The sequence below is a fragment of the Myotis myotis genome, unplaced genomic scaffold (genome assembly GCF_014108235.1).
Source record: "Myotis myotis isolate mMyoMyo1 unplaced genomic scaffold, mMyoMyo1.p scaffold_m19_p_14, whole genome shotgun sequence".
NCBI lineage: Eukaryota > Metazoa > Chordata > Mammalia > Chiroptera > Vespertilionidae > Myotis > Myotis myotis.
The window spans coordinates 43,754,856-43,779,603 of record NW_023416318.1 but is presented as its reverse complement, the minus strand read 5'-3'; the positions used below and the strand labels follow the sequence as shown (position 1 = coordinate 43,779,603).

The following is a 24,748-nucleotide window of genomic DNA, read 5'->3' as shown; positions in this document are numbered from 1 at the left end:
CGCCTGCTTGCTTAAGTAATAAGGAAAATAAGACCACTCCCATCCAGAGAGGCCATAAACTATGCCCCAGGCAGAGTTGTCAGTGCTGGCACCAGACCAGGCCTTGAGATAGGGTCTCATGGCCCCTTCCCAGCATGCAGGCCTTCTTTCTCAGAGGCCCGGAAGTCTCATTCCAAATCTGGGAGACAAAGGACTGGAAAAAGTATAAATAAAGAGAGTTGCCTCCATGTTGGCAGAATTTGAAAGACACATTTTTCTCTGGGCCTGCGCAGAATTTAATAATAAAATGTAACTCCCTTTCTCTAAGCGTGGCTTGGTTTTTCTCCGGTCTTCTGTAACATTATTAACGTCAGACAAAGTAAACTGCAGAGCAATGAAAAATACCCGCTATAAAGAGGGACATTTTATAGCGATAAAAAGAGTCAATTGACCAGGAAGGGAACACACACCCAGCCAGTTATCAGGCTGCTATAAGGAAGTGCCACTGGTTGGGTGGCTTGTAAACAACAGAAAGTTACTTCTCACAGTTCTGGAGGCTGGAAGTCCTGTCACAGGCCAGTAAGCTCGGACAAGCAGAGTAGGGAAACCAAGACAGTTAAACAAGCAGTTTGCAGCCATCTAGTAAATCCTATCTTCCTTAAACCAGGCACACTTATGAGTGGATGATTTGTACTTCTCCTCCCCAGCCAGAGGGTAAATAGCTTAAATCACCCTACTCAGGGAGACAGAGAGCAGAAGTCCATTCGTGTCATTTGCCAACCACAACCAAGGACAGATGAAGTTAAAGGAATAAATCTCATTTTGGCACATCAGACTGCACCCTCTCCAATCCAGGACCCTTTGGGGGATGACCCTTCGGGGGATGTCCGACTGCTGGTTTAGGCCCAATCTCAGGGATCGGGCCTAAACTGGCAGTCAGACATCCCTCTCACAATCCTGGACCACTGGCTCCTAATCGCTCACCTGCCTGCCTGCCTGGTCGCCCCTAACTGACGCCCCCCCCCCCCCCGCCGCCAGCCTGATTGCCCCTTACTCTCTCTGCATGCCAGCCTGATTGCCCCTAACTTCCCCCCCTGTCAGCCTGGTCGCCCCATGCAGCCTGCTGTTCAGTTGTTTGGTTGTCCCTCACTAACCCCCCTGCTGGCCTGGTTATAGGCAGCCATCTTGTGAGGGTGTGAGGGCTAATTTGCATATTACCTCTTTATTATATAGGATGATCCCATTTATATAAATTCCTGGAAAAAGCAAAAGTATAGGGATGAAGAACCGATGGATGCTTGTCAGAGATACACTGTGTCTTCAGTTCCTGCCCCTTTGCTGTGTTCTGCTAGGACACTGGACTTTTTCTGTATTGCTGCACCTTTCACTCCCTCTCTGCCTGAAGCACCCCTCCCACAGGCTCCCTTAGGTTTAAGCCTCTACATTCTGCATATTAGTTTTGGCTCCTCATCTGCTTTCATTTTCCAAAACTGTGTTGACGTCTCTTGACACCATCATCATTTTTCCCTTCTCTTTAATCCTATGGGTTTATGGTCTTTTTATTTCTTTACTGTTATGACTGTGAGGATTTGGGAGGAAACAGATAAATACATATTCAGTGTACTTACACAAGCTCTTCTTTAATCAAGTCTAAAACACTACAGTTTAGCTAATGGGTATTCTTTTCATATATATTTTATCTCTCTGGCCAACCTCAGAAAGCGTAGATGTTTACCAGACATGATCACTGTAAGTATCTCCATGCAAGCCAGTGGATTTTTGTCTCCCAGAGTGGACACACTTTAGAGAGTTGTCACGTGGTTTCAGGTCTAGCTGCCAGAATTTCCAGCAACTGCCTGGGGTGTGGGCCAGAGTTCCTGGGAATCCGTCAAACCAGTGGTTTTACACAGTGCTGTGGGAACTGGGCTGCCCACTAATAGTGGTGAGCTGGTGACTTGGCAAAGGAGACGAGGGCCTTTGTATGTCTGTAAGCAGCATCCCAGTAGTCACACTTATAATCAGGACCCAAAAATGCCTTTTCATCACTTACATCATAATCATCCCTTCATAGAAAGGCACAAAAATAGTGTGGAACTGGCACTGACTCCCATAGGAATCATTACTGTTCTAATTTTTCCTACGGCATCTTAACCTTCAATCCCAAGTGGTCTTTGACAAGACAGTAATACTCAAGTCTTCCACACCGAGAAAACTGCAGGATCCCAGGCAGCAGTGGGGCTTGTGTTCCCCCCTTTAGATGCCACAGCAGAGCTAAAGTGGTGCCAAGTGGTGGCTTTGAAAGCTTGGGCCACACAAATGTAGATTGCAGGTTGTAACGTGCCCTGCATACACACATCTCATTTTTTAACAAATCTGCCACTGTTTATCTTTGCCAACTGGCCGTAAAATTTTAGGTTTTATAATTTTATAAAACTACTAGAGGCCCAGTGCATGGATTCATGCACATTGAAAGGAAATTAATTAAAAGGTGGCTGGTGGGATGGGACTGGGCCAGAAGGGCCAGATACGCCCTGGAGTCAACCTCCCACGGTCCCTCCCTGGCCACTGCGCCTGGGGCAGCGCCGGGGCTCTACGGGCATCTGCAGAGTGAGCAGGGTCCCTCTGGCAGGTGAGCTCCCTCAGCCTGACCTGTGGGGATCAAGCCGAAACCGGCAGTCCAAGGGGTCCCGGAGTGCAAGAGGGCACTCTGCAACGTTGCTGTGGCTCAGCAGCTCCTGCATTGAGAGTCTGCCCTCCCCCCCGCCCCTGGTGGTCAGTGCACGTCATACCTACTGGCTGGTCGCTTAGCCTTTTATATATATAGATACAGTATATATATATAAATGATGTTCTGGGCCAGGTAAATCAAGATTTTCTTTTGAAGGGAACGGATACAGTGAACTTTATTGGTATATAAGCTAGGACTCCCTAAGCCCCTCCCCTTCCTCAGAGGTTCTGGGAAACTGTGTTGAGGATAGGATTCTCAGGGTGTCAGGGGTCAAGTTGGTGTGACGACTCCCCAGCAGCTGAGGGCCCCTCTCTTCCTCTGTCCTCTCATTGGGGCTGGTGGCCCAAGGGCTCTTCTTGGAAGTGATTTGAACCATAAGGTCCACCACCTATTGCTATAGACAAACTCATTGTCATCCCAGGAAATGAGCTTGACAAAGTGGTCATGGAGGGCAATGCCAGCCCCAGCATCGAAGATTGAAGAGTGGGTTAAAGTTGCAGGAGACAAGCTGGTCCTGTGTAGCCCAAGATGCCCTTTAGGGAGCACTTTGATGCTGCCTTTCCACCTTGAAGTTATCATATCTGACAGTTTTCTCCAGATGACAGTTCAAATACATGACCAACACATTGTGGCTGGGGACACAGAAGGCTATGCCCGTGTGCTTCCATTCAGCTCAAGGGTGACCTTGCCCACAGCACTGTCAGTACCAGAAGCAAGAATGATATCCTGGGCAGCCCCTCAGCCACCATGACACGGCTTCTGAGGGGCCATCATGGTCTTCTGGTGGCAGAGATGGCATGGGCTATGGCCATGTCACTTAATCATGCCCAAGTTGTCATGGGTGACCTTGGCCAGGGGAGCCAGGCAGTTGGTACAAGAGGCATTGCTGACAATATTGAGGAAGTCATACTTTTCATGGTTCATGTCCATCACAAATATGGGGGCTCCTTGTTTGAATGTCCTGTTTGAGCCTCTTTAGGTGGGTGTTCTGTTTATGCTGCTGGAAGATTCCTAAATGATTCAGCTGAATGTATTTTGAATCTCAGCAGGTTATAATAGACCCAGTCTTAGCTGAAGAACCTTATCCTACCCAGGTAAAATTATTTTATTATAACATCACTGGCCTAGTAGTACTGCATGGGTTTTTCTCAACTTGTCACGAAAGAATCACAGAAACTCTTCCGCAGATTGTTGGTGGGGGGATGAATGGATGCGATACAGTGATTCTTGCTTCCTGGGATGGAATAGTTTTTATTTATTAACAGTCCTCTAGGTCCTCTGTTACTGACAGCTTCAGAGATCTGAACTGAAGTGCTAGCCAGGCAGGCCAACTTTATGAACAGACGGATGCAATTTCACAATTGTGGGTGTGAGAATGGCAACCTTTAGCTCAGAAGTTGAGGGTGGTGATCCTGAGACATCATTAGCATCAATGGCATCTGTGCTGTCACTGTTTTGTTAATCCTCACCCGAGGATATTTTCCCATTGGTTTTAAGGGAGTGGAAAGGAGGGAGACAGAAACATCAAAGTGAGAGACACATCGATTGGTTGCCTCCTGCACGTGCCTTGACCAGGGCTGGGGGTCAAGCCTGCAACCGAGGTATCTGCCCTTGACCAGAATGGAATCCAGGACCCTTCAGTCCAGGGGCCGATGCTCTACGAGCCAAACCGGCTGGAGCTATGTATCCTTTTTATTTCTATCTGTGCCTTTTATTTTTCCTTTGTCATTTTTTGCCAGAGTTGAAATCTATCACTCCTGCTGAGCCATGTAAGATTCGACTACAGATCCGTGAGCTGGTTTACAGCATGTGGATAAATATACTGAAGAGTGAACAAATGAGTCCAGGTTGGCCCAGAACACTGGCAGGCAGCTCTGGGGTGGGGTGGTTGGCCAGGAGCAACGTCTCCTCGGCCCCCAGGTGGAGGGCCTGCCACGAGGAAGGCACCTCAGGAGAGCCAACCTGGCTTTTCTGGGACTGTCCACAGATCTGCCTGGGACCAAGTCTCTCTTGAGGGGCCGAGAGCTTGTGCAGACTTGTTTCTGGGCAGCTGGACAGGGCCAAGCAAGGGCAGAGACCAGGCGTGGGAATCAGCAGTATTCTCCGGACCGTAAAAGTCCATTTTGAATGTTCTATTTCTAAAGCCAAATAGCGGCATTCTTTCTCTAGCCCCCAAAGTGAAGGTCTCAGAGCAGCAGGGAGAGAGATGCACACGGTCTCCATTGCTGCTTCTCAGCCCTGGGGCTGGACAAGGGACAGACTGCGCCATAGGGATGAGAAGCAGCAAGGAGAGGATGTCTCCCACCCTGATGAGCCTGAGCACAATGCTGCCACCTGCAGACACGCCAGGGACATACATGACTTGAAATCTCATGGAGACGGAGTTTCCCGTTTCTCCTTAGAAGACGTGTGCGTGGGAAATGAAAGCTCTTTTCCTCTCCTGGGAAGGGACTGGAGTGGACAAGAGAAGCTGCACAAAGAACAGGAGCTCAGATTCTAGATGCAATGACAAATTTTATTCCCTAGGAACAAAGATACGTGGGAAGGAAACTCCAAAAGGAAACAGGAGCGTGAATAACCAAATGATACTAGGGAGGTGTGGCTCAGGAGTCAAGATGGACACTCCACAGTGGAGCTGGTCATGCCCTGGTTTCTTAGATTAAATCTGCGCCACTCCCAAGTGCCCACTGGATGTGGGGCTGGAGGCAGCGGGCGGAACGCTTCCCCTACTCTACACAAAGGAGATGAATGTACCTGTCTGTTCTGAGAGGCCTCCCGGGAACACCAAAACCTCCCTCTCAAGAACGGAGGTAGACAGATAAGAACAGAGGGGGCTGTGTGTCACCGATAACCTGAAAGCAGGCGCAGCGGCCCTGTGGCTTCGCTGGGCGCACGGGAACTAACAGCATTGTGTGGCGGAGGGGGTCGACCTTGCCAGAACAGGCCCACGGCAGTTGCAACCTGCACTGTGGGCTCCACCCACTTCAAAGGAACTTTATCCTTTCCCCAGAGGATTCCCTTCTATCTTCTTTTCTGGCAACACCCTGTCCCACCCTCACACCTCCAAGGCCTGACAGCTCCTAGCACAGACCCCTAGGATTACAGAGTCCTTTGGTGTGGGCCTGGTCATCTGGCCATCCAGCCCCCTGCAGTACACATCAAGTAGTGCATCCCTGTTCCACAGGGTAGACTCAGGCTGGGCCCGAGTCCAGATCACAGTGAGGTCTCCTGGACGATGAAGGTGGGGCTGCTGCCTGGGTGGAGGGGGCCTTTCACAGGCTCTGCCACGGCCTCCTTGTCTCTGATGCCCTTCAGCATCCCATTACTCATCTTCTCGGGAAGCACTGTGGTGTCCCCAAAGAGGCCCTGCAGACACAGAGCAAAGCCAGTGAAACAGGAAGTAGCAGACAAAGGGCTGGGGAAGCGACTCAAACAGAAAAGGGAGACCCTGCTCTGAGCCCAGCTAGAAGGGAGAGCAGCACGAGGGGCGGGGGAGAGGAGAGGCCAGCACGCGGTGCACTCTCCCCGCTCAGACCCCTCTGTCCACCAGGCCAGAGCTCTCCTGAGGCAAATACCAGAAAAAGGGGTGCTGGGTTGGGGAGAAAGCAAAGGGATGGAAGGGAACCCGGAAGGTCCGGCGGTGGTCTGGAGAGGGGGCAATGTGGGCAATAAGGGCGCTACCTGGCTGTGGCTTTTGCAGCGAAGTCGCTTCTGGCAGGACACAGGCAGGAGGGCAAGGAGTCTTGGCACCACTGGGTAAATGGTCCGAGGGTTCAGGGTCCGGCCCCGCATTCCCCCTGAAGGTCAAGGCGCTTTTACCAGGTAACCAGTGTACAACCCAGAAAGCCCTCTGTTCTCAGGGCTCCCAGCTCCAGCCCTGCCCACCTGCTAGAGCTCAGCCAAGAAACCTGATGGTTAAAGATACCAGGAGCCCAGAAGGCAGGGGCAATTCTCCCCCCAAAGTCCGGATTCCCTGAGTGCCCTCCCTGTCCATCCCGCTCCTGGGTGATGCCTCCCACACCCTCTCACCAGTGAGGAGACTGACAAGCAGGCCCACCACAATGACTGTGGTGGAGTTGTGAGCGCTGTACCACAGGTATGACAGGGAGTAGAGCCGCTGCAGTCCTGTAGGCCTGAGGAGACAGAGGGGAGGACAATTCGGTGATAGGGTATTCCTTGGTCACCTGGCTCCGCTCACCTGCAGGGACCTAAGATCCTGGGATCCAACATTTCCCTGAGGTTTCTGGTGGCCCATTCCTTATCAGGGCCCCTGGGAAACCCCTCAAAAATGCGCTATTCTCCCTAAGACTCCCCAAGGAGAAAGACAGTGAGGCCCAACTCACCTGGAGAGGGTGGTCGAGGGCATCAGCGTGGTCATGGCGATGGTGGACAGATTGCTGGGCAGGGAAAAGTGGGACCCATTCAAGGGCAAGGGTGCTGTGCCAGAGCCCATTCTGGTCACGACGCTCCCAATGCCGATCCAGAAGGCCATGATGAGTCCAGCCAACAGGCCCACAACGGCACCCTGCCAAAGACGGCACACTCTCGTCACAATGCCAGCCCTGCCAACCTCCACACCAGTTCCCACACTCATGGTGACGGCCCTGCCGAGCCATCTCCCGGGCCCACCCCTGCATGGACAGGGGAGCAGATGGGTCACTCACAGGAGGGTTGGCGCAGGGGAAGAACATCCCGAGGCAGAAGAGTCCGAGCAGCGGCCCCCCCACCATGCCAAAGATGCTGATGGCTGCCTGTGGAGAGCAGGGTTGGGAAAAGAACACAGGCTCAGAGCCCCAGCTCTCCCACCGGGAGCCCACCCCGTGCAGGATCCCAGACGTCAGGAATGGGAAAGGGAAAGTGCTCGGGGCTCTGCTCTGAAGTGGATCCTGAGAAGCCTCAGAGCCAACATCCCAGGAATGACCCTGGGGCTTTCGGCTACTTGAATCTGTTTCCAACTAAAGGCAGCCCATAAAGCAGAATTTCTCATGCCTGCCCCAGTCATTCCCTTCACAATAGCTACCTCCTCAATTTCCAGTTTCAATCTGCTCCTTCTCTCCCCCCAAATTGCTTTCTTCTCCCCACAGTCATTACCTGCAGCACTGGTCCCATCTGGGAGGAGATATAGGCCATTCCCAGGCAGAGCAGCCCATAACTACAGGCTGGGAAGAGAAGGGAGGAAACAAGAGGTGAGTCAGCACACTATAAAGGGGAGGGAAGTAGAGCAAAGCTCCTTCCCCACACAAATCACTACCTGTGTCGTCGGAAACAGGGCACAGACTCCATGCCCCGACTCCAGGTCCCTCCTGCCCTGTCCTCACACCTGTCTGACTCAGAGACCCCGGGCAGTGCCCTCAGCTGGGCACGAGGCGGGTGCTTCACTTGGCAAGCAGCAAATGCTGAGCCCCGGCTAAAGGTGGGGCTTTAAAGCAGACGGTGACAGTGCTTAGGGCGAACTCAAGAAAGACACAACTGAGAGGAGGAAGCATCATCTCACCAAGGATTCTGGAAAGCATGGTGGCCCGGGCTTCTGAGAACCGAGGGAACCAGGGTCGAACCAGGTCTTCCATCGTAACAGTTGCCAGTGAGTTAAAAGCAGAGGATATGGTGCTGAAAGGAGGACGAGAAAGACAAGGTGCTCTGAGAGAAGCTAACCACAGGGTAGGCTATCGAGGGACAGTGCCCTGGAGGTCGAGGACGGTGCAGCCAAGAAACCCTCTTCCCAGGTGGCAGCCAGGAGGCCCGGGGGTAAGGAAGGAGGGGGGGGGACACACGTGACCTTGAATGCGTGGGGTACAGGTTTTATTCTGTAGATCAACTGCTATTATAAATAAACGAAGACTCCAGAGAGGACGTGCTCCGTCCCACACGGAGGGGCCGCCCTCGTCACCCAGGTGGACGGACAACGAGGGGTCGCCCTCGGCCTCGCTCTGCACGAAGCAGGGCCAGCCGCGCCGGGCCGAGGGGAGGGCCAGGTACCTGAGGGAGCCGCTGAAGAGGCAGGCGACGAAGAGCCCAGGCAGGCCGGGCAGGCCCCTGAGGAGATCCATCACAAAGTACAGCACGAACTGCGGGCAGAACACAAGGGCACAGCTCTCCTGAGGGGAGCCCTTCCCCAGAGCAAGACGCACAGGAAGCCCCTGGACGTGCCCCAGCCGGTCTGGGTCATCAGGAAGAGGGCCCGGCACTGAGGGTGACCCCACAGTAAAAAAAGAGAAAATGGACTCTGGAAAGAGGAAGCAGTTCGCACCCCAACACACTGGCCACCTTGTTGAGCCTCTTTTCTCTATGAAGGGAGGCTGTTGGGAGGGTTACACGAGACCAGGTGGTGGCAGCTCCCAGCAAGGCATATATACGTGCCCCTGGTGAGCCACGCAGCAGGGTCAGCCATGTGATCAGTGATGCTGGGTCCTCACCAAATGGACAGAATCCCAGAGTGGAAAAGAATGCAAATCCACTTGCTGCCCAGGGTGGGAGTCCTTTCTGCAGCCGCCCAGACACTCCCCTTCAGGGCCCAGTTGACCCTTCCTGGCACAGAAGGCGGCCAGGAAAGCCTCCTCACCTGGTCGGGCGCTGCCTCAGACTGCTGGGTGCTCATGGGATACTCCTTGTAGTAGGTGAACATGACCAGGCCAATGAGGCAGCTCATGCAGAGGACCAGCTGCTGGCAAGGGAAGACAGCATAGCAGGAGCTGCAAGAGGCGAGGGGAGAGAGGGGCTTAACAGATACCCTCAAGCATGTCCCTGAGCCCCAAAAAGCAGACTCACGTCCTGACCCCAATGGGGGGCTGTGAGCTCTGACATCCTGTCCCCACCCAGCCTGCCTCCATGGACCTAGGGCCCTCTCTCCCTCCAGCCCTTGCTCCCGCCCTCCTGTCCGCGCACTCACAGTATAGCAGCCTTCTCCGTGCGGGAGCTGAGGTAGCGCTGCACCTGCGCCTGGTTCACCCCATACAAGGAGAGCATCATGAAGACACCCCCGAAGGCCAAGGTCCAGAAAGTGTGCCGCACAAAAGGGTCCGGATCTAGCCTGCAATAAACGCCACCTGGTCACTGTGCCATAGTCCCAGAGAGACCCGGACCCTCCTCACTCTCCTTCGGTGGGGCTCAGAGGGGAGCAGAGACACCACTGTGAGGGCTAAGGAGCTGCTGAAGGCAAGCACTGGATGGACTCAAGGGATGGTAGCAAGTTGGAGGGAGGGCTCAGTTCTCCAACCTAGGCCTAAATACAACCTGACCCTCCTTAACCACCAGCCACACCTGTGATCAGCCCCCACCTCTGCAGTGCCGGCTTCCCACCTGTCTCGGTGCCGCACCTAAGGCTTCCACAGCTTGCCCTCTGCTCACAGCCCTGAGCTCAGACTCTAGGATAGGTCCAGCTCCTAGGCACAAGAGACCCCTAAGCACGAGGGGTGTACTTACTCGATCCCAGAGACACGGCCATGCTGGGAAGCCACATCCCACACACGCTTCAAGCCGCCCACCTTGGCCGACCCCACAATGATAACCGCCAGCTGCCCTAGGAACATGACCAGTGTCTGGAACACATCTGTCCAGATGACTGCCTTCAGCCCACCCTGTAAGAAAAAGCGCATGCCTGACACAATGTCTTCAAAACCATCCACCACTGAGGACACCCTACCACCAGCAAGGGCACTAATCTGCTGCCAGGGGCATAATTACTGAGACCCCACTGACATCATTTCGACCCCATCCCCTACCTTCATATGCCATCCCCTCTACTACATCCCACCCACCATAATCCCATCCCATCTCCTACATCTCATTTCATTCCACTTTCTCAACTATATTATTTTTTGTGTGTTAATCCTCACTCGAGGATATTTTTCCACTGATTTTTAGGGAGAGTGGAAGAGAGAGGGAAAGACAGAGAAACATCGATGTGAGAGAAACACATCAATTAGTTGCCTCCTGAATGAGCTATGACTAGGGCCTGGGCTGGGAGGAGCCTGCAACCAAGGTACATGCCCTTGACCGGAATTGAATCTGGGACTCTTCGGTCCTGCAGGCTCAACTAAGTTCTTATCTCATCTCCTACCTTCTTATCTCATCCATCCCTTCTTTTCCTTTTCTTCCCATCCTCCCTCCCCTAAGACTTATTGCACTTACCAGAGCAGTGTAGACAGTACAGACAATGCCTAGGGTCAGCACTGAGAGCCAAATATCAAAGCCAGTCACTGTAAAGAGATAAAAGTCACATTTCTGTCTCTGGAAGAGGACTGCCAGGAGGGGACGCCAGAGAAGCCTGGTAAGGCAGGAAGCATCTGGTCACCTGCCCCTCCCTCAGGAGCTCTCCCAGCCCGGGAGCCAGGGGCTAGGACTCCTCACCTGCATTGAGCGCCAGTGACGGTGCATAGAGCACAACCCCCATGTAGATCACCTGTTGGGTAGGAAAAGGAGAACGTGAGGGGAAGAGGAGATGAGGGTGGGCAGAGGAGGACAGATGGACCTCAGCTCCAATATCCCATGGCCTCCTCTCCCCTAGGCTCACTACCCTCCCCCTTCTGCCAAAGTTTGGCTTGCTGCCACCCTGCTGTCCGTGCTGGAACTTGAAGGGATGGAAAGCAGGGTGCTCGGGGCTTCAGTAACCCTGACCCCGAGCAGGAATTATAAATGTGCCAGTGTGAGAGCAGGGAGGCTCCCACTGCCTCAGCGTGCCCGAGTTCAGGAACCCCTCCCATGCCTTCGGCTCATTTCTAGCCTCATTCTACTTACCATCTGAAAGATGAAGGTGATGGTCCCACAAACCCGCACAGTCTTATTGAATCGGAGCTCCAGGTACTAGGTAGTATAAAAAAATAAGAAAAAGGTATTCGTCCCTACTCCACCCCCCACAATTTCCCTCAAGAGGTCCAGAAACACAAGGGAATATCCAATTCAGATCCACTCTTGGCCCCGCTCATACAGCACCCTCCTCCCCCAATCTGACCTCACTTGGAAAGAACCTATGAACACACGATATGGTGCTGTCACTCTCACTAGGCAGAGGTAATCTGGGGCTCCAGATCCCTCATCTGTGCCCTGTTCCTCCTCTCCTTCCCCAAGAACCTGAGGGTTCAATGTGCCCCTCCCTTCCTCTCTGCTCACCTCATAGGCACTGGTGAGATGCAGACGGTAGAAGACAGGGATAAAGATGTGTGCAGGGATCAGCAGCCCCAGGAAATAGGAGCAGCCCAGGAACCAATACTGGGTCCCAAATCGGTAGATCTCGGACGGCACACCCAGGATGGCCACTGCTGACTGGAAGGTGGCCAGCAGGGACAGCGCCACGGGAAGGCAGCCCATTTTGCGGTCCGCCATCTGCAGCTGACCAATGGTATGCCGGCCCCAGCCACGACAGGCATGGTAGAGCCCAATGGCAAGGGAGAGAACCAGCAGCAGAGTGAAGACCACATAGTCCACAGGGGAGAAGGCGGTGGATTTTACCGTGCTTGTGTTTGAGGCGGGGGAGAGAGGAGTGAAGGTGGTCACCCCCACTCTCATGTTCTATCTATGACCTGCAGCCACTTGCTGCTCCTGGGGTCTGGGCTGCTACTTGGCTGGGCAGTGGCAAGCAAGTGGCTACCACCTGGTTCTCAAGCAGGTTTCAGTCTTCCTTCTCCACCAAGTGACACTGTCCAGGGTGGCCTGCAAAGGAATCAGCTGCTAGTCAGGCCTTCGCGGCCCCCCACTCCCAGGCCTGTGAGTCCCACACCCACCAAACTTGGACCAGCCACTTCGGTGGCAGACCTTGAAGGTCTGGAGGTCTTCGTATGACAAAAATAGGGAGGAAGCAGCAGAGTGAGGCAGCCAATGTTATAGACTAGCAAGAAGCTAGGACACTTCCAGGACAAGTGGAGCAGGGAAACTGAGACAGAAGGTCCCAGGGCTCTCTCCCTCCAGGGAGCATGCCTGTGCCATTCCCTTCCCTTCTCTTCCCCCATAGGCACGTATCCTCTAGCCTCTAAGGGACCCCATGAGACTTGCAACCAGGGGAGCAACGGGCAGCAGCAACTGGTCCTGGGTTATGCTCCCCAACCTGTCTCCAAGGCCCTCTTTCCCCTTTTCTCAGACTTTCCAGTGAGCCAAAGCAGCCCAGCCAGGCTCTCCTATTGCTTCTTCTATGCCCTTCCTTGTTTCACTGCCCTAAGTATGTTTTTACTGCAGTCAATAAATTCTTGCTTGCTTTTCTACACTTTGTCTCTCCCTTTAAAAAAAAAAAAAAAAAAAAAAAAATATATATATATATATATATATATATATATATATATATATATATATAGTATTGATTTTTTTAGAGAGGAAGGGAGAGAAATAGAGAGTTAGAAATACCGATGAGAGAGAAACATCGAGCAGCTGCCTCCTGCACACCCCCTACTGGGGTTGTGCCCGCAACCAAGGTACATGCCCTTGACCGGAATCGAACCCAGGACCCTTGAGTCCACAGGCCAACGCTCCATCCACTGAGCCAAACCAGTTAGGGCGACACTTTGTCTCTTGATTGAAATGTTTCCTTCAAGAGTTGAGGTCTCCTCCTCTCCCCAGTAACACCAGGAGATAACTACTTGGCCAGCACCTTTTTGAGCACACACAGCTGTGAAATATAAGAACCTTCTTAGGTCTCCACCCCATAACAAAAGAAAACTCAACTCTAGCCCATGTTTCTGCCCCCCACTTGTAGGCGCAGACCCAGTCACTACAATATACTAAGCCAAAAGAGCCCAACCTGGCGCCATAGCCCAGTGGGGAAGAAGAAATGGAGACTAGTAACAGCATGGTTTCCTCCATTCCCCCTGACCTCAACTCCCTCTTCCCCTGATTCCCAGTTTCATCATGCTAATAGCACCTCTTCTCAGCACTGATTCCCAATGAGATCACCTCCATGGCAGCCCAAACTCCATTCCAGGTCACCCACTCCATTCTCCCCAACTCTACTAGCCCTGCCACTTCTCTCTCAGCTACTCTACCTGCAACACCACAATCAATAGCAGATCATGGAAGAGAAGTGGGATTCTAAAATGAGAGGGGTTCCCTGCACTAAATGCAGGTGAAGCCACAGAAAGCATCCCTACTGCACAGCAGGAGCGGCCACAGCCCCGGCTGAGAGGCTCTGGGACAGAAGCTGACCGATGAATCAGTGGCAGAGCCCGAGGAACAGATTCCACACAGGCCACCACAAGCCTCGCTGGCAGCAGCAGCTGAAGTCAATGAAAAGGCACGGAAGGCTAAGTCCAACCCGGGTCTTCAACAGGTTACAGGGGTTTCTGGGGTCACTACCTGGAAATCTAAGACTATCCTCTTTGTCGTTATAAAACCAGATGTCTACAAGAGCCCAGCTTCAGATATCTACATAGTTTCTGGGGAAGCCAAGATCAGGATTTATCTCAACAAGTACAGCTAGCAGCTGCTGAGAAATTCAAGTTTAAGGTGAAGCTGTCTCAAACATTAAATAAAACACAGACTCCAGAAAAAGACACTTAAGAGAGAGAAACCAAGATGGCAGCATAGGTAAACACCTGAAATTGCTGCCTCGCACAACCACTTCAAAAATACAACTAAAAGACAAAACAGACATCATCCAGGACCACAGGAAGGCTGGCTGAGTGGAAATTCTACAACTAGAAGGAAAGAGAAAAGCACACTGAGACTCAGAGGAGGTGCAGAAGTAAAATGCTGAGGTATGGAGATGCACGTGGAAAGGGCTGGCAACTGAGGACACGGTTGTCTTTTTCAATTGGGAGGGAGTCACAAGCTCCCGAAGGCTCTGAACTCCAGTTCCGCGAGTCTCTGGGGACACAGACTTATATATGGGGAGAAACTGGACTGTCTGGCATCGGGCCGAACTCGAGGGCGGCTTTCTCTCAGAGGTGCTTGTAGTGATTACCAGGACACTGAGACAAGGGGCCTCTTAGGGTGGGACTGAGGATCAGCCATAGCTGTTTGGTCCGCCCTGTTAATTCCCTGAGGCTCCACCCCACCCAAGCTGCGAGTAGAGGCTTTTGCATATGAATGGGCTGGCCCTTTGAGATCTAAAATTACCTAACAAACTGCAGCTGGGTCAGAGAGACCCAGAACATCCAAAAGAGGGCTCAAGGCCCCACAGCAACTTGCATTGCTTCACAGCTGGACCTCATCTGGGCACCTCCAAACCCCAAACAAGGAAGAGGAATCTGCAGATCTCTCCGTAGCTCCTGCTGGGTAGCCTCAGGCAGAGGCTAAATTAGCACCTCCTTAGAGATCCAAGAGCCCGAGTACCCAGTGGTCAGATTGGGACCATCCAGATTACAACTCCTGAGATCCATAAGGGACACACTCAGGGGGCAGACTCAGTGAGCACCAATGCCCCACTGAAGCAAATCTTGCCCCAGAAGGGTGTCTTCAGCACAGAAGTTCTCCCACTATAGACACAGCTGATTCTCACAGACAATTGGCCTGGAGATCAATTCCTTCCAGTGATACCAACAACAATCAAGGCTTAACTACAACAAGACTGTGCACACAGCCCACAAAGGGGTGCACCAAGAGGGGTGCACCTGTCCACCTCAGGTAATTGGGGAGGCTGAGCCACTGGGCCCTATAGGACACCTACCACACAAAGCCACTCTATCAACACAGGGAAGCATAAAAAATGCGGAGACAAAGAAACAGGTCACAAATGACAGAAATGGAGGAAAGCAAACTACAGGATATAGAGTTCAAAACCACAGTTATAAGGTTTTTCAAGATTTTTCTAGAAACCGCCGATAAATTCAGTGAGACCCTCGAGGATACGAAAAAGGACCAACTAGAAATTAAGCATACACTGACTGAAATAAAGAATAATATACAGAGATCCAACAGCAGACAAGAGGATCCCAAGAATCAAGTCAAAGATTTGAAATATGAAGAAGCAAAAAATACCCAACCGGAAAAGCAAAAAGAAAAAAGAATCCAAAAATATCAAGATAGTGTAAGGAGCCTCTGGGACAACTTCAAGTTCACCAACATCCAAATTATAGGGGTGCCAGAAGAAGAGAGAGAGCAAGATATTGAAAACCTATTTGGCCAGCACCGGTTTGGCTCAGTGGATGGAGCGTCGGCCTGCAGACTGAAGGGTCACGGGTTCGATTCTGGTCAAGGGCATGTGCCTTGGTTGTGGGCACATCCCCAGCATGTGCAGGAGGCAGCTGATTGATGTTTCTCTCTCATTGATGTTTCTAGCTCTGTATCCCTCTCCCTTCCTCTCTGTGAAAAATCAATAAAATATATTTTTTAAAAAAAGAAAAAAAGAAAGAAAGAAAACCTATTTGAAGAAATAATGACAGAAAACTTCCCCTACCTGGTGAAAGAAATAGACTTACAAGTCCAGGATGCACAGAGAACACCAAACAAAAGGAATCCAAAGAGGACTACACCAAGACACATCCTAATTAAAATGCCAAGGGCTAAAGACAAAGAGAGACTTTTAAAAGCAGCAAGAGAAAGACAGTTAGTTACCTACAAGGAGTACCCATATGACTGTCAGCTGATTTTTCAACAGAAACTATGCAGGCCAGAAGGGAGTGGCAAGAAATATTCAAAGTGATGAATAGCAAGAACCTACAACCAAGATTACTTTATCCAGCAAAGCTATCATTCAGAATTGAAGGTCAGATAAAGAGCTTCAAGCATAAGAAAAAGCTAAAGGAGTTCATCACCACCAAACCAGCATTATATGAAATGCTAAAAGGTATTCTTTAAGAAGAGGAAGAAGAAAAATGTAAAGATAAAAATTATGAACAACAAATACACATCTATCAACAAGTGAATCTAAAAATCAAGTGAATAAAAAATCTGATGAACAGAGTAAACTGGTGAATATAATAGAATCAGGGGCATAGAAAGGGAGTGGACTGACAATTCTCGGGGGGAAAGAGGTGTGGGGGTGTGGGAAGAGACTGGACAAAAATCGTACACCTATGGATGAGGACAGTGGGGAGGGGTAAGGGCAGAGGGTGGGGTGGGAACTGGGAAGAGGGGAGCTATGAGGGGGAAAAAGAGGAACAACTGTAATAATCTGAACAATAAAGATTTATTTAAAAAAAATAAAAGGTAACCAAAAAAACCACTCCAACTGTACAAAAGTGAAGAGGAAGAGGCTGATGAAACAGATGTGGCAGTTAAGGACATAAAATTAAAACAAGACTGCCTGACCCAGCGTGGCTGTGGTTGAAAGTCGACCTATGAACCAGGAGCTCACGGTTTGATTCTTGGTCAAGGCACATGCCCGGGTTATAGGCTCCATCCCCAGTGTGGGGCATGCAGGAGGCAGCCAATCAATGATTCTCTCTCACCATTGATGTTTCTCGCTCTTTCTTCTTCTCCCTTCCTCTCTGAAATCAATCTATAATAATAAAAGGGTAACATGCTAATTAGACCGGACATCATTCCGGGTGAAGGCCGGGCCGGAGGGAAGCCCGGGTCCTGGGTGCCTGCTGGTGGCCTGAGCAAAGCCAGGGTCCCGGGTGCCAGAGGGAAGCCAGTGCCCGCAGCTGGGGGAAGGAAGGCCTACTCTTGCATGAATTTCGTGCATCGGGCCTCTAGTAAAAATACATATAAAAATAAATAAACACTCTTTAAAAAATAAAAATGAGGACTTTTTTGAGTTTCAAAAAAGTAACTGCAGCTTGGTTTGAAATTTGTCCTGTTTCTATCATTAATAAAGTTATAGCTTCTTGAAAAAACAGTGAGAGGGCAACGTGCTGGGACCAGCAGTTCAGAGTCAGGATCATAAGATACTTTGGGGAGAAGCAAACCAGCCAAGGAGCTGGGGCCCAGGGAACAGCCAGGGAGAGTGGTCTTATCCTGCTGGGGCAGACAACTTACCCAGAGAAGCAATCCGGTCTGAGGCAGAGCTGCCTGGAGAAGCTGTGTGTCTGGAGCGAGGCAGACTGAAGGTCTGGCTCTATATAAGCGGCTATTGCTGAGATCAGGAATTGGAAGGCGAAGAGGAACTCAGCAGCTGTTTGTTCTGGCCCCTTCAGGGAACCAATCACTGTGATCCAAACGGCCCTATTTCCCTAGGACCCCCAAACTCCAGCTCCAGAACGGGAAGCAGGGAGCTCACAGGCAACAACATTCCTAGATGGATTAGGCTTTCACTCTAAGTCTTACTTGGCACCGTGTCTTAAAGGGAACTGGAAAGGAGGGGCTGAAAGGTGGGAAAGTTACCTTTCTGACTCCAGCAAAAGAGATGCTAATCCTCAAAGAACAGACCATTGTCCTTAGAACAAGGACAGGATCATAGTATTTAAAAACTTAAAGGGATCTTAAGAGATCACTAAGATAACACCCTCATAACACCCTCCTTTACAAAGACACCAGGCGGAGATAACTCAGTGATCTTTTCAAACTACAGAGCTGATTGTCGCCACAGGCTAAATTAGATCCCAGGACTACTGTTTTCCCCACCCATCCACTCTCCATTAATACCATATGGTCTTTAGAGACCTTCCAACCTTTTCAACCTTTTTCATCTCATGGCACACACAACCTAATTACTAAAATTTCACCAGTGGCCCAGTCCTTACTAACTAGGACAGAAACAGAATGTTCATTGTAGTCAGTCATTTGTGGAACAAAGTTTAGACTTCAACTAGTCTAGACACAGATCATGCCTGACCGGCATGGCTCAGTGGTTGAGCACTGACTTATGAACCAGGAGGTCAGGGTTCGATTCCCAGTCACAGCACACGCCTAGGCTGTGGGCTCGGTCCCCAGTGGGGCACATGCAGGAGGCAGCCAATCAATGATTCTCTCTCATCATTGATGTTTCTCTCTCTCTCTCCCTTCCTCTCTGAAATCAACAAAAATATATTTTGAAAAAACAGACAGATCATTATAAGCGATGTCTTCTGTTCTTGCTCAGTAGGAGAGAGCCTGGCTGTCTCCTGGCTCTCCCACACTGTGTTCTTGGGCAGATGTTGCCTGCTGGAATGATATGGCCTCACACAAATGAAACCTGAACTTTGAAACTCCTGGGGCCAATGAAGAGAGGAAATCAAAGCTAGCAACTCTTGGATCACAAGTTACAAATGTCAGTACTCCGAACAAAGTTCCCAGTAGGCCACGGTAGTTTAACCTAAAGATGCCCCAGGTCTTTGAAGATTGCAACATCACGAGTTTTCTCACTCCCAGCAAATCTTTTACTGCTGTGATAGAGGTGACTGGAACTGCTGGAAAGTAAGAGGTGGTGCTGTGTGCGAATAGAACGTGTAGTGGTAAAGCGTTCATGATACGGATAGGCAGGTAGCTGGAGAAAGGAAGATTCTAGTATAAACTAGAACACAGGCATGCAGACCTCGATACAGCAGGAGTAAACTGACAGGGCTTCCTGGTTAAGTGTGGGGAACCCTCCTAGACGGCTATCTAGACAAGACAGAAAAAAACCTGACCCAGTAAAAAAGTCATCAGACACGATTCTAAGAACAGGACAGTGGCTAACAATTCTACACGGATCCAAACCCGATGGTCTTGTATCTCTGAAAGACTGTGAGCCAAAAGTAAGAACTGAGTTGCGTCATTACCATTGCAATACACAGGGCATAGATAGCTGGTGGTGGGACCTGTTTTAAAACACCTAAGACGCCCTAGCCAGCTTGGCTCAGTGGATAAAGCGTCAGCCTGCGGACTGAAGGGTCCCAGGTTCGATTCTGGCCAAGGGCACAAGCCTGGGTTGTGGGGGTCGATCCCCAGTTTGTGTGTGGGGGAAGGGGGGGGTGCAGGAGGCAGCCTATCAATGATTCTTTCTCACTATTGATGTTTCTATCTCTCTCTCCTTCTCCCTTTCTCTCTGAAATCAATATATTAAAATAAAGCAAAAACGCCTAAGACAAGGAAGATAGTCTTTTCCACCACCCTACACCTACCTACCCTCACTCAGTCACAAGCTCCATCGGATTGCTGGGACTCCTGCAAAGGATACGGGGCCACAGCGAACCAAGCGTTCCCAAAAGATTCCTTCAAAATCTTGTGCCTAGAAATCCCGATGGTCTGAAAGGCTTTAAGGGGCCCTCACTAACATGTTAATGTTTCATTTACTAACCTCACGCTCACCTTAATTTCTAAGGCCTTCATTCTCAGCCTCAGCTCGCCGCCCCGCACCTTTGGCCAGAGCCCCGGGCACCCTAGGACCGCGCTCGCCTTTCCTTACCTCGTGGCTCAGGCGGCGCGGGGAGGTCCCGTCGTTCTACCCGAGATCAGCATCGCCCCCTTTTCCTGGGGAGGGAAGGGGGATGAGGCTGCAGGGGAGTATCGCTCCCGCCCCGACCTCCGTGCCAGGGCTCCTACCCGCGCGTGCTCCCGGGACTGAGGTGCAGAGGACAAGGCGCCCGACGCGTCCGCGCCCGTCTCCTCCCTCCAGGGTTCGCCCTTCGCCCTCCACTCCTCCGCGCTCCTGTCCTCCTGATTTCCCGCTCTCCACACCTTCCCTCCACGGGCGAGGTGGCACGGACTACCAACCGCTTGGTCGCCCGCACCTGCGATTTTTCTGGGACCCACGCTGGGCACCGGCCACGGGCCACCCCGCCCCCTCGACTCTAGTCCCGCCCTCCTCGCTCCGACGCGGTGCTCCACACCCTTCCGGCTGCCCCCGACCTGCCCACCTGCCAGGTCTCCACGCCTGGGCCTGGCCGCCCGCCAAGGACTGGCACGCGGCACGCGCGCCGGGTGTGAGCCGGGATCCGCCCCGTCCCGTCCCGCCATGTCGCCTGGGGGCCGGCGGTGTAGCCCAGAGACCCGGCGGAGACGCGACCTCGGCGTCCCGGCGCGAGGCGCTCGGGGCCGAGAGGGGGAGCGGGAGGTGGGGCAGGCCAGTTCCCCTCACGGGGACCGGGGCGCACGAAGAAGTAGGTTGACCTCGGCGGGCAGCAGCCCCTAATCCAGCCCGGCCCACCGGCCGGCACCCCTAGTCTCCGCCCCCCGGGGGCGGGGCCGCGGCGCAAGTCTCGCGAGAGCTGAGAAGGACACAGAGGGCCGGAAAAATGTCCCTTCGCGGTCCTGGCAGCGCTCCGATCCCGCTGCCCTTGGCCGCGGCCCTGCTCCTCGCTCTGCGCGTGGGAAGGGCTCTGGCGCTCCCCGAGGTACAGCAGCGGGTCAGAGGTCGCCCGCAGCCGAGGCGCTGGGCCGGCGGGTGTCGCGCTCGCCGCCCTCGGCCCTCCCCAGCCGGCGCGCAGCCCCGGTTTTGCCCTTGAGGCCTTCCCAGCCCTAGATGACTAGTATGACCTCCCGCTCACGGTGACTCACTCTGCGCAGGTTTCCCAGCGCCCTGGCCTTGCCGACAGCCCCAGACCTTTCACCTTTGACCTCCTCGCGCCTGGATCTCTGAATAACTAATGAGCCCTTTGGCGCTTGTGCAGGCTCTCCACGCACGGATGCCGCGTGTGCAGTGCGGTGGCAGGACTGTCCTGTCTGTAATGCTTGATGAGTGTGTACCTGCAGTCCTGTCACACCCCGCCAAAGCCCGCTGTCAGGTTGAGAAGTCACTGGAGGGGACATAATAAATACGTTCCCATAGTGATCTTCAAGGACGAGGGCTTTCCCTGGGTGTGGTCTGGGCTGGAAGGCCCTGGTGTGCTGATTTGGCGCCTGGGAAGATAGTGTCTGTCAACCCTGATGCTAAGGTGGAACGCTTCCCTCTGTTGGAGGGATTCTGGAGAGGTGTACTGGCATGTAACTTTTGATCCCTGTTTGTTCTTTCTTGGTGGTGGTGGTTGTTTTTCTGGGTCCTAATAGTTTTCTCTCTTCTGCAGATCTGCATCCAGTGCCCAGGGAGTGTGGGAAATCGGTCAGAAGTGGCCCATTATTGTAAGCAGACGCCAGAGCTAATGTTGCACGCCCGCTGCTGCCTGAATCGGAATGGCACCATCCTGGGGTGAGGCAGAAGACTTCGCTGGAGAGTGGGAAAGAGTTCCAAACCCAGATTCGTCAAGGCTTGCCTGACCTGCTTTTGGGATAAATATTTGTGCCTATTTTGGAGGCATCTCAACCATAATGCTCAGACTTCTAAACCTGTTATAGCATTTTTGGCTGGGTAAACAACACTGTGGTTCATCCTGGTTGAAACTGCATACATGTCCTTTTTTATTTTTTATTTTAATGTTATTTATTTTAGAGAGAGAGGAAGGGAGAGGGGTAAAAAACATCAATGAGAGAGAACCGGCCATCGCCTACCTCTTGCATGCTTCCTACTGGGGATGGGATTCCAACAGTGAGCGGGTTCATGGGTCATGCTCAACCACTGAGCCATACCAACTGGGCTCCATTCTTTAATTCCAGCATCTTTTGTGAATTCTTACTACTAAATACCACAGTAATATTTTTTTTTTACTCCCACTAATCCTTAATGTCTGTACTAATCAATTTTATTTCTATACTGCCCTGTGATTTATTTCATACTAGAGGCCCGGTTGTGCACCGGTGGGGTTCCTCGGGGTTCCTTGACCTGGACTGCGCCCTCTTGCAATCTGGGACCCCTCAGAGGATGTCAGACTGCCGGTTTCCACCCGAACCCCACAGGCCAGGCCAAGGGACCCCACCTGTGCGCCATCTGTTGGGGGAGGGCTCTAGAGGAAGGGCTCTAGGACGTGTCCTGCTGGTCTAGCCTGGTCAGGATCAGCCTGACTGTTGCAAGCTAACCTACCGGTCAGAGCGTCTGCCCCCTGATGGTCGGTGGGCATCATAGCGACTGATCAGATAGTCCAACAATGGTTGGACACTCAGCATATTAGGCTTTTAAAGGTTATATTGATCCTATTTTTGGTCTTGTTCTCCTACTACATTGTAAGACATTTGAAAGCTAAAAAAAAAAAAGAAAGAAAGAAAGCTAAGATACTGAGGGTTTTATTTTTATATTCCAAATTTGTGCAGTTAGTAGGTGCTCCATAAATATTTGTAGAATAGAGAAACAGACAGCAATAGATACTTAAGAAAATAAAGTAGCATGCTCCTTAATATCCAGCATTTTACATCCAATCTGTGGTAGAAAATGCACTTGGAGAAAACTTTCGATTATGTGATTTGGATTTTTTTTCCATTTGAAGGTCCTTTGTGGATCTGAGGTCATATCATAATATGAGATTCACTAATCTAGACAAGAAACTAATTTCTTCCAACATAGGCATAGATACAAAGAATTTTCTGCCATGATGGAAATATTCTATATCTATACCATTCAATACAGTAGCTGTTACCCACATGTTAATGGTTAACTGAAATATGGCTAGTGCAAATGAGGGACTGAATTTTTTTAAATTTAAATAAATTTCAGTAGTTACACGTAGCTAGTTAGTGATAACTAAATTGGACAGTGCAGCATTAAAACATCTACAGCACCTAGTTTGTAGCCCTGAACACTTCTGTGTTCAACTAATATTTAGCAGAAAAAGGGATGTGTTAGCCTCTAATGGATAAAGAGAGACATGTAGTTACACTGATTACCTTATTTCCTCAGGTTGGATCTCCAGAACTGTTCTCTGAAGCACCTTGGTCCAAACTTTCCTCAAGCACATACTGCTATCATCATGTAAGTGGTTAGTTATCCTCCTTACCAAAAAGTGACTATGACAAAGGGTTGATGGGAAAGTCGTTGAGGATGTACTCCTCAAAAAATGTTTGAATACTGATACCTAAACTTGGACAGCTCAGAATGAAAACTGGAATACCAGTCCAGGAAGATGGGTTAATAGAGTGTTTTTCTAAAGCACAGTGCTAATAGTGTGTGCTTTTCAGAGACCTGCACGCAAACCCCCTCAAGGATGACTTGGCCAGCACCTTCCACGGCTTTATCCAGCTCCAGACTCTGTGAGTAAGGGTATGGGGTCCGGGAGAGAATCAAAGAGGGGCAGTGCTGTGAGCTCAGCAACGTAGGTTGCATATTAAGACTGCTTATGCTTTGTTCAGGATACTACCAGAGGATGTCAACTGTCCTGGAGGTATTAATGCCTGGAATACTGTCACATTTTACCCAAACAATCAAACCTGTGAAGGACAAAGGAACCTTTGCAATAGCACTGGGGACACAGGTATGCTGTTTCCTCTCCACCCTTTTGGGGAACTGCCTTTCCTCCTTTGGATTCTCCCCATTAGATCAGAAAGATAGTAAAATTGCTCATGTGCCTTTTTGTTCAGGTTTCTGAAGCTGTAACCCCTTGGAAAGAAAGGATCTTAAAATATATTTATATTATTATGTTCTGATTATCTATACTCTTTCTTCCCCTTTGACATGGAAATAATTGAAAGAATCTAATTTGAAGCAGATATTTGAGAAATATGAGATCCAGTGATGTTCTCTGTTTCTCTCTGACTCCTAGAAATATGTCCTGAGAATGGATCTTGTGTGCCTGATGGTCCAGGTCTTTTGCAATGTGTTTGTGCTGATGGCTTCCATGGCTACAAGTGTATGCGCCAGGTGAGGAATTAATTCTTCTTATTAGGGAGGAGAGAAATGCATAGAGCAAAAACCTCTCAGAAAGAAGAGCCATAAGACCAGGAGTTGATGCAAATCACCTAGTAAAGGAAACTGAAGGAATTGCCCTGGATGAAGGGATAGTTATAATAGGAAAAAACTGGGTGTTAGGATGTAGCCCTTGGAGTAACACTATATGAGGTGTATGAGGGTTTTTTTAAAATCTTTTATTCACAGGGCTCGTTCTCGCTGCTTACGTTCTTTGGGATTTTGGGATCCACCACATTTTTCATCTCCATCCTTCTTTGGGGAACCCAACGCCGAAAAGCCAAGGCTTCATGACCTACCTAGATCTTCCTACTGACCTAAAGGTCATCCCACTCCATCTTAGCCCAGCCAGGGCTGGCCAGAGCCTCCTCCAGGAGAAGGCCGAGGTGGCAAGGAAGATGGAACATTGCACTGCGCTGGAATGTCACACTCCAGTCGAGGAGCGGACTAGTCCCAGGTCCCATTTGTGCTGCTAACGATAATAAATTTTTTTTTAAAGGAAGGTGCCCCGTCTTTGTGTGTTTCTTGGTTGGGGTGGAAGTGGGTTCTGTTCTCCACGTTTCTCCAGGCTCTGC

General features: G+C 50.9%; 2 protein-coding genes across 12 annotated transcripts; one reads left to right on the top strand and one right to left on the bottom strand.

Annotated features, from left to right (window-relative positions):
• Positions 1–5,201: 5,201 nt before the first annotated feature.
• SLC5A6 (solute carrier family 5 member 6) lies at positions 5,202–20,468 on the bottom strand. 9 transcript variants are annotated; one of them, XM_036335086.1, is made up of 18 exons: positions 20,326–20,468; positions 19,875–19,939; positions 17,549–17,645; positions 11,813–12,352; positions 11,441–11,506; positions 11,054–11,105; positions 10,835–10,902; positions 10,127–10,281; positions 9,594–9,734; positions 9,267–9,396; positions 8,684–8,772; positions 8,202–8,314; positions 7,799–7,866; positions 7,372–7,458; positions 7,051–7,232; positions 6,737–6,840; positions 6,389–6,504; positions 5,202–6,073 (listed from the first exon to the last, which is right to left on the bottom strand). In XM_036335086.1, exons 4-18 carry the CDS (start codon positions 12,206–12,208, stop codon positions 5,921–5,923), a joined length of 1,920 nt encoding a protein of 639 aa, XP_036190979.1. In that variant the 5' UTR covers positions 12,209–12,352; positions 17,549–17,645; positions 19,875–19,939; positions 20,326–20,468; the 3' UTR covers positions 5,202–5,920. The 9 variants fall into 9 exon arrangements, with proteins under 9 accessions (XP_036190979.1, XP_036190980.1, XP_036190981.1 ...); XM_036335087.1 differs by lacking the exon at positions 20,326–20,468 and adding an exon at positions 20,147–20,270; XM_036335088.1 differs by lacking the exon at positions 20,326–20,468 and adding an exon at positions 20,012–20,145.
• Positions 20,469–20,670: 202 nt separating this feature from the next.
• ATRAID (all-trans retinoic acid induced differentiation factor) lies at positions 20,671–24,679 on the top strand. Of its 3 annotated transcripts, XM_036335091.1 has the most exons (7): positions 20,671–20,802; positions 21,472–21,593; positions 23,172–23,243; positions 23,450–23,521; positions 23,621–23,742; positions 24,031–24,128; positions 24,363–24,601. In XM_036335091.1, the coding sequence occupies exons 1-7, from the start codon at positions 20,704–20,706 to the stop codon at positions 24,465–24,467; spliced, it is 690 nt and encodes a 229-aa protein (XP_036190984.1). In that variant the 5' UTR covers positions 20,671–20,703; the 3' UTR covers positions 24,468–24,601. The 3 variants fall into 3 exon arrangements, with proteins under 3 accessions (XP_036190984.1, XP_036190982.1, XP_036190985.1); XM_036335089.1 differs by lacking the exon at positions 24,031–24,128 and having other exon boundaries at positions 24,363–24,679; XM_036335092.1 differs by lacking the exons at positions 20,671–20,802; positions 24,031–24,128 and adding an exon at positions 20,949–21,387 and having other exon boundaries at positions 24,363–24,679.
• Positions 24,680–24,748: the final 69 nt, after the last annotated feature.

What these genes read in the sequence shown, in the direction of transcription:
- SLC5A6 (XM_036335085.1), bottom strand. Translation starts at nt 12,208, where the DNA reads ATGAGAGTGGGGGTGACCACCTTCACTCCTCTCTCCCCCGCCTCAAAC. An exon ending in CATGCTTTCCAGAATCCTTG is followed by an intron (nt 7,867 to 8,201) that starts GTGAGATGATGC and finishes TTCTCTTCCCAG; the next exon opens with CCTGTAGTTATGGGCTGCTC. An exon ending in GCTTGTCAGTCTCCTCACTG is followed by an intron (nt 6,505 to 6,736) that starts GTGAGAGGGTGT and finishes CTTGACCTTCAG; the next exon opens with GGGGAATGCGGGGCCGGACC.
- ATRAID (XM_036335089.1), top strand. Translation starts at nt 20,704, where the DNA reads ATGTCCCTTCGCGGTCCTGGCAGCGCTCCGATCCCGCTGCCCTTGGCC. An exon ending in GGGCTCTGGCGCTCCCCGAG is followed by an intron (nt 20,803 to 21,471) that starts GTACAGCAGCGG and finishes TCTCTTCTGCAG; the next exon opens with ATCTGCATCCAGTGCCCAGG. An exon ending in TTTATCCAGCTCCAGACTCT is followed by an intron (nt 23,522 to 23,620) that starts GTGAGTAAGGGT and finishes TGCTTTGTTCAG; the next exon opens with GATACTACCAGAGGATGTCA.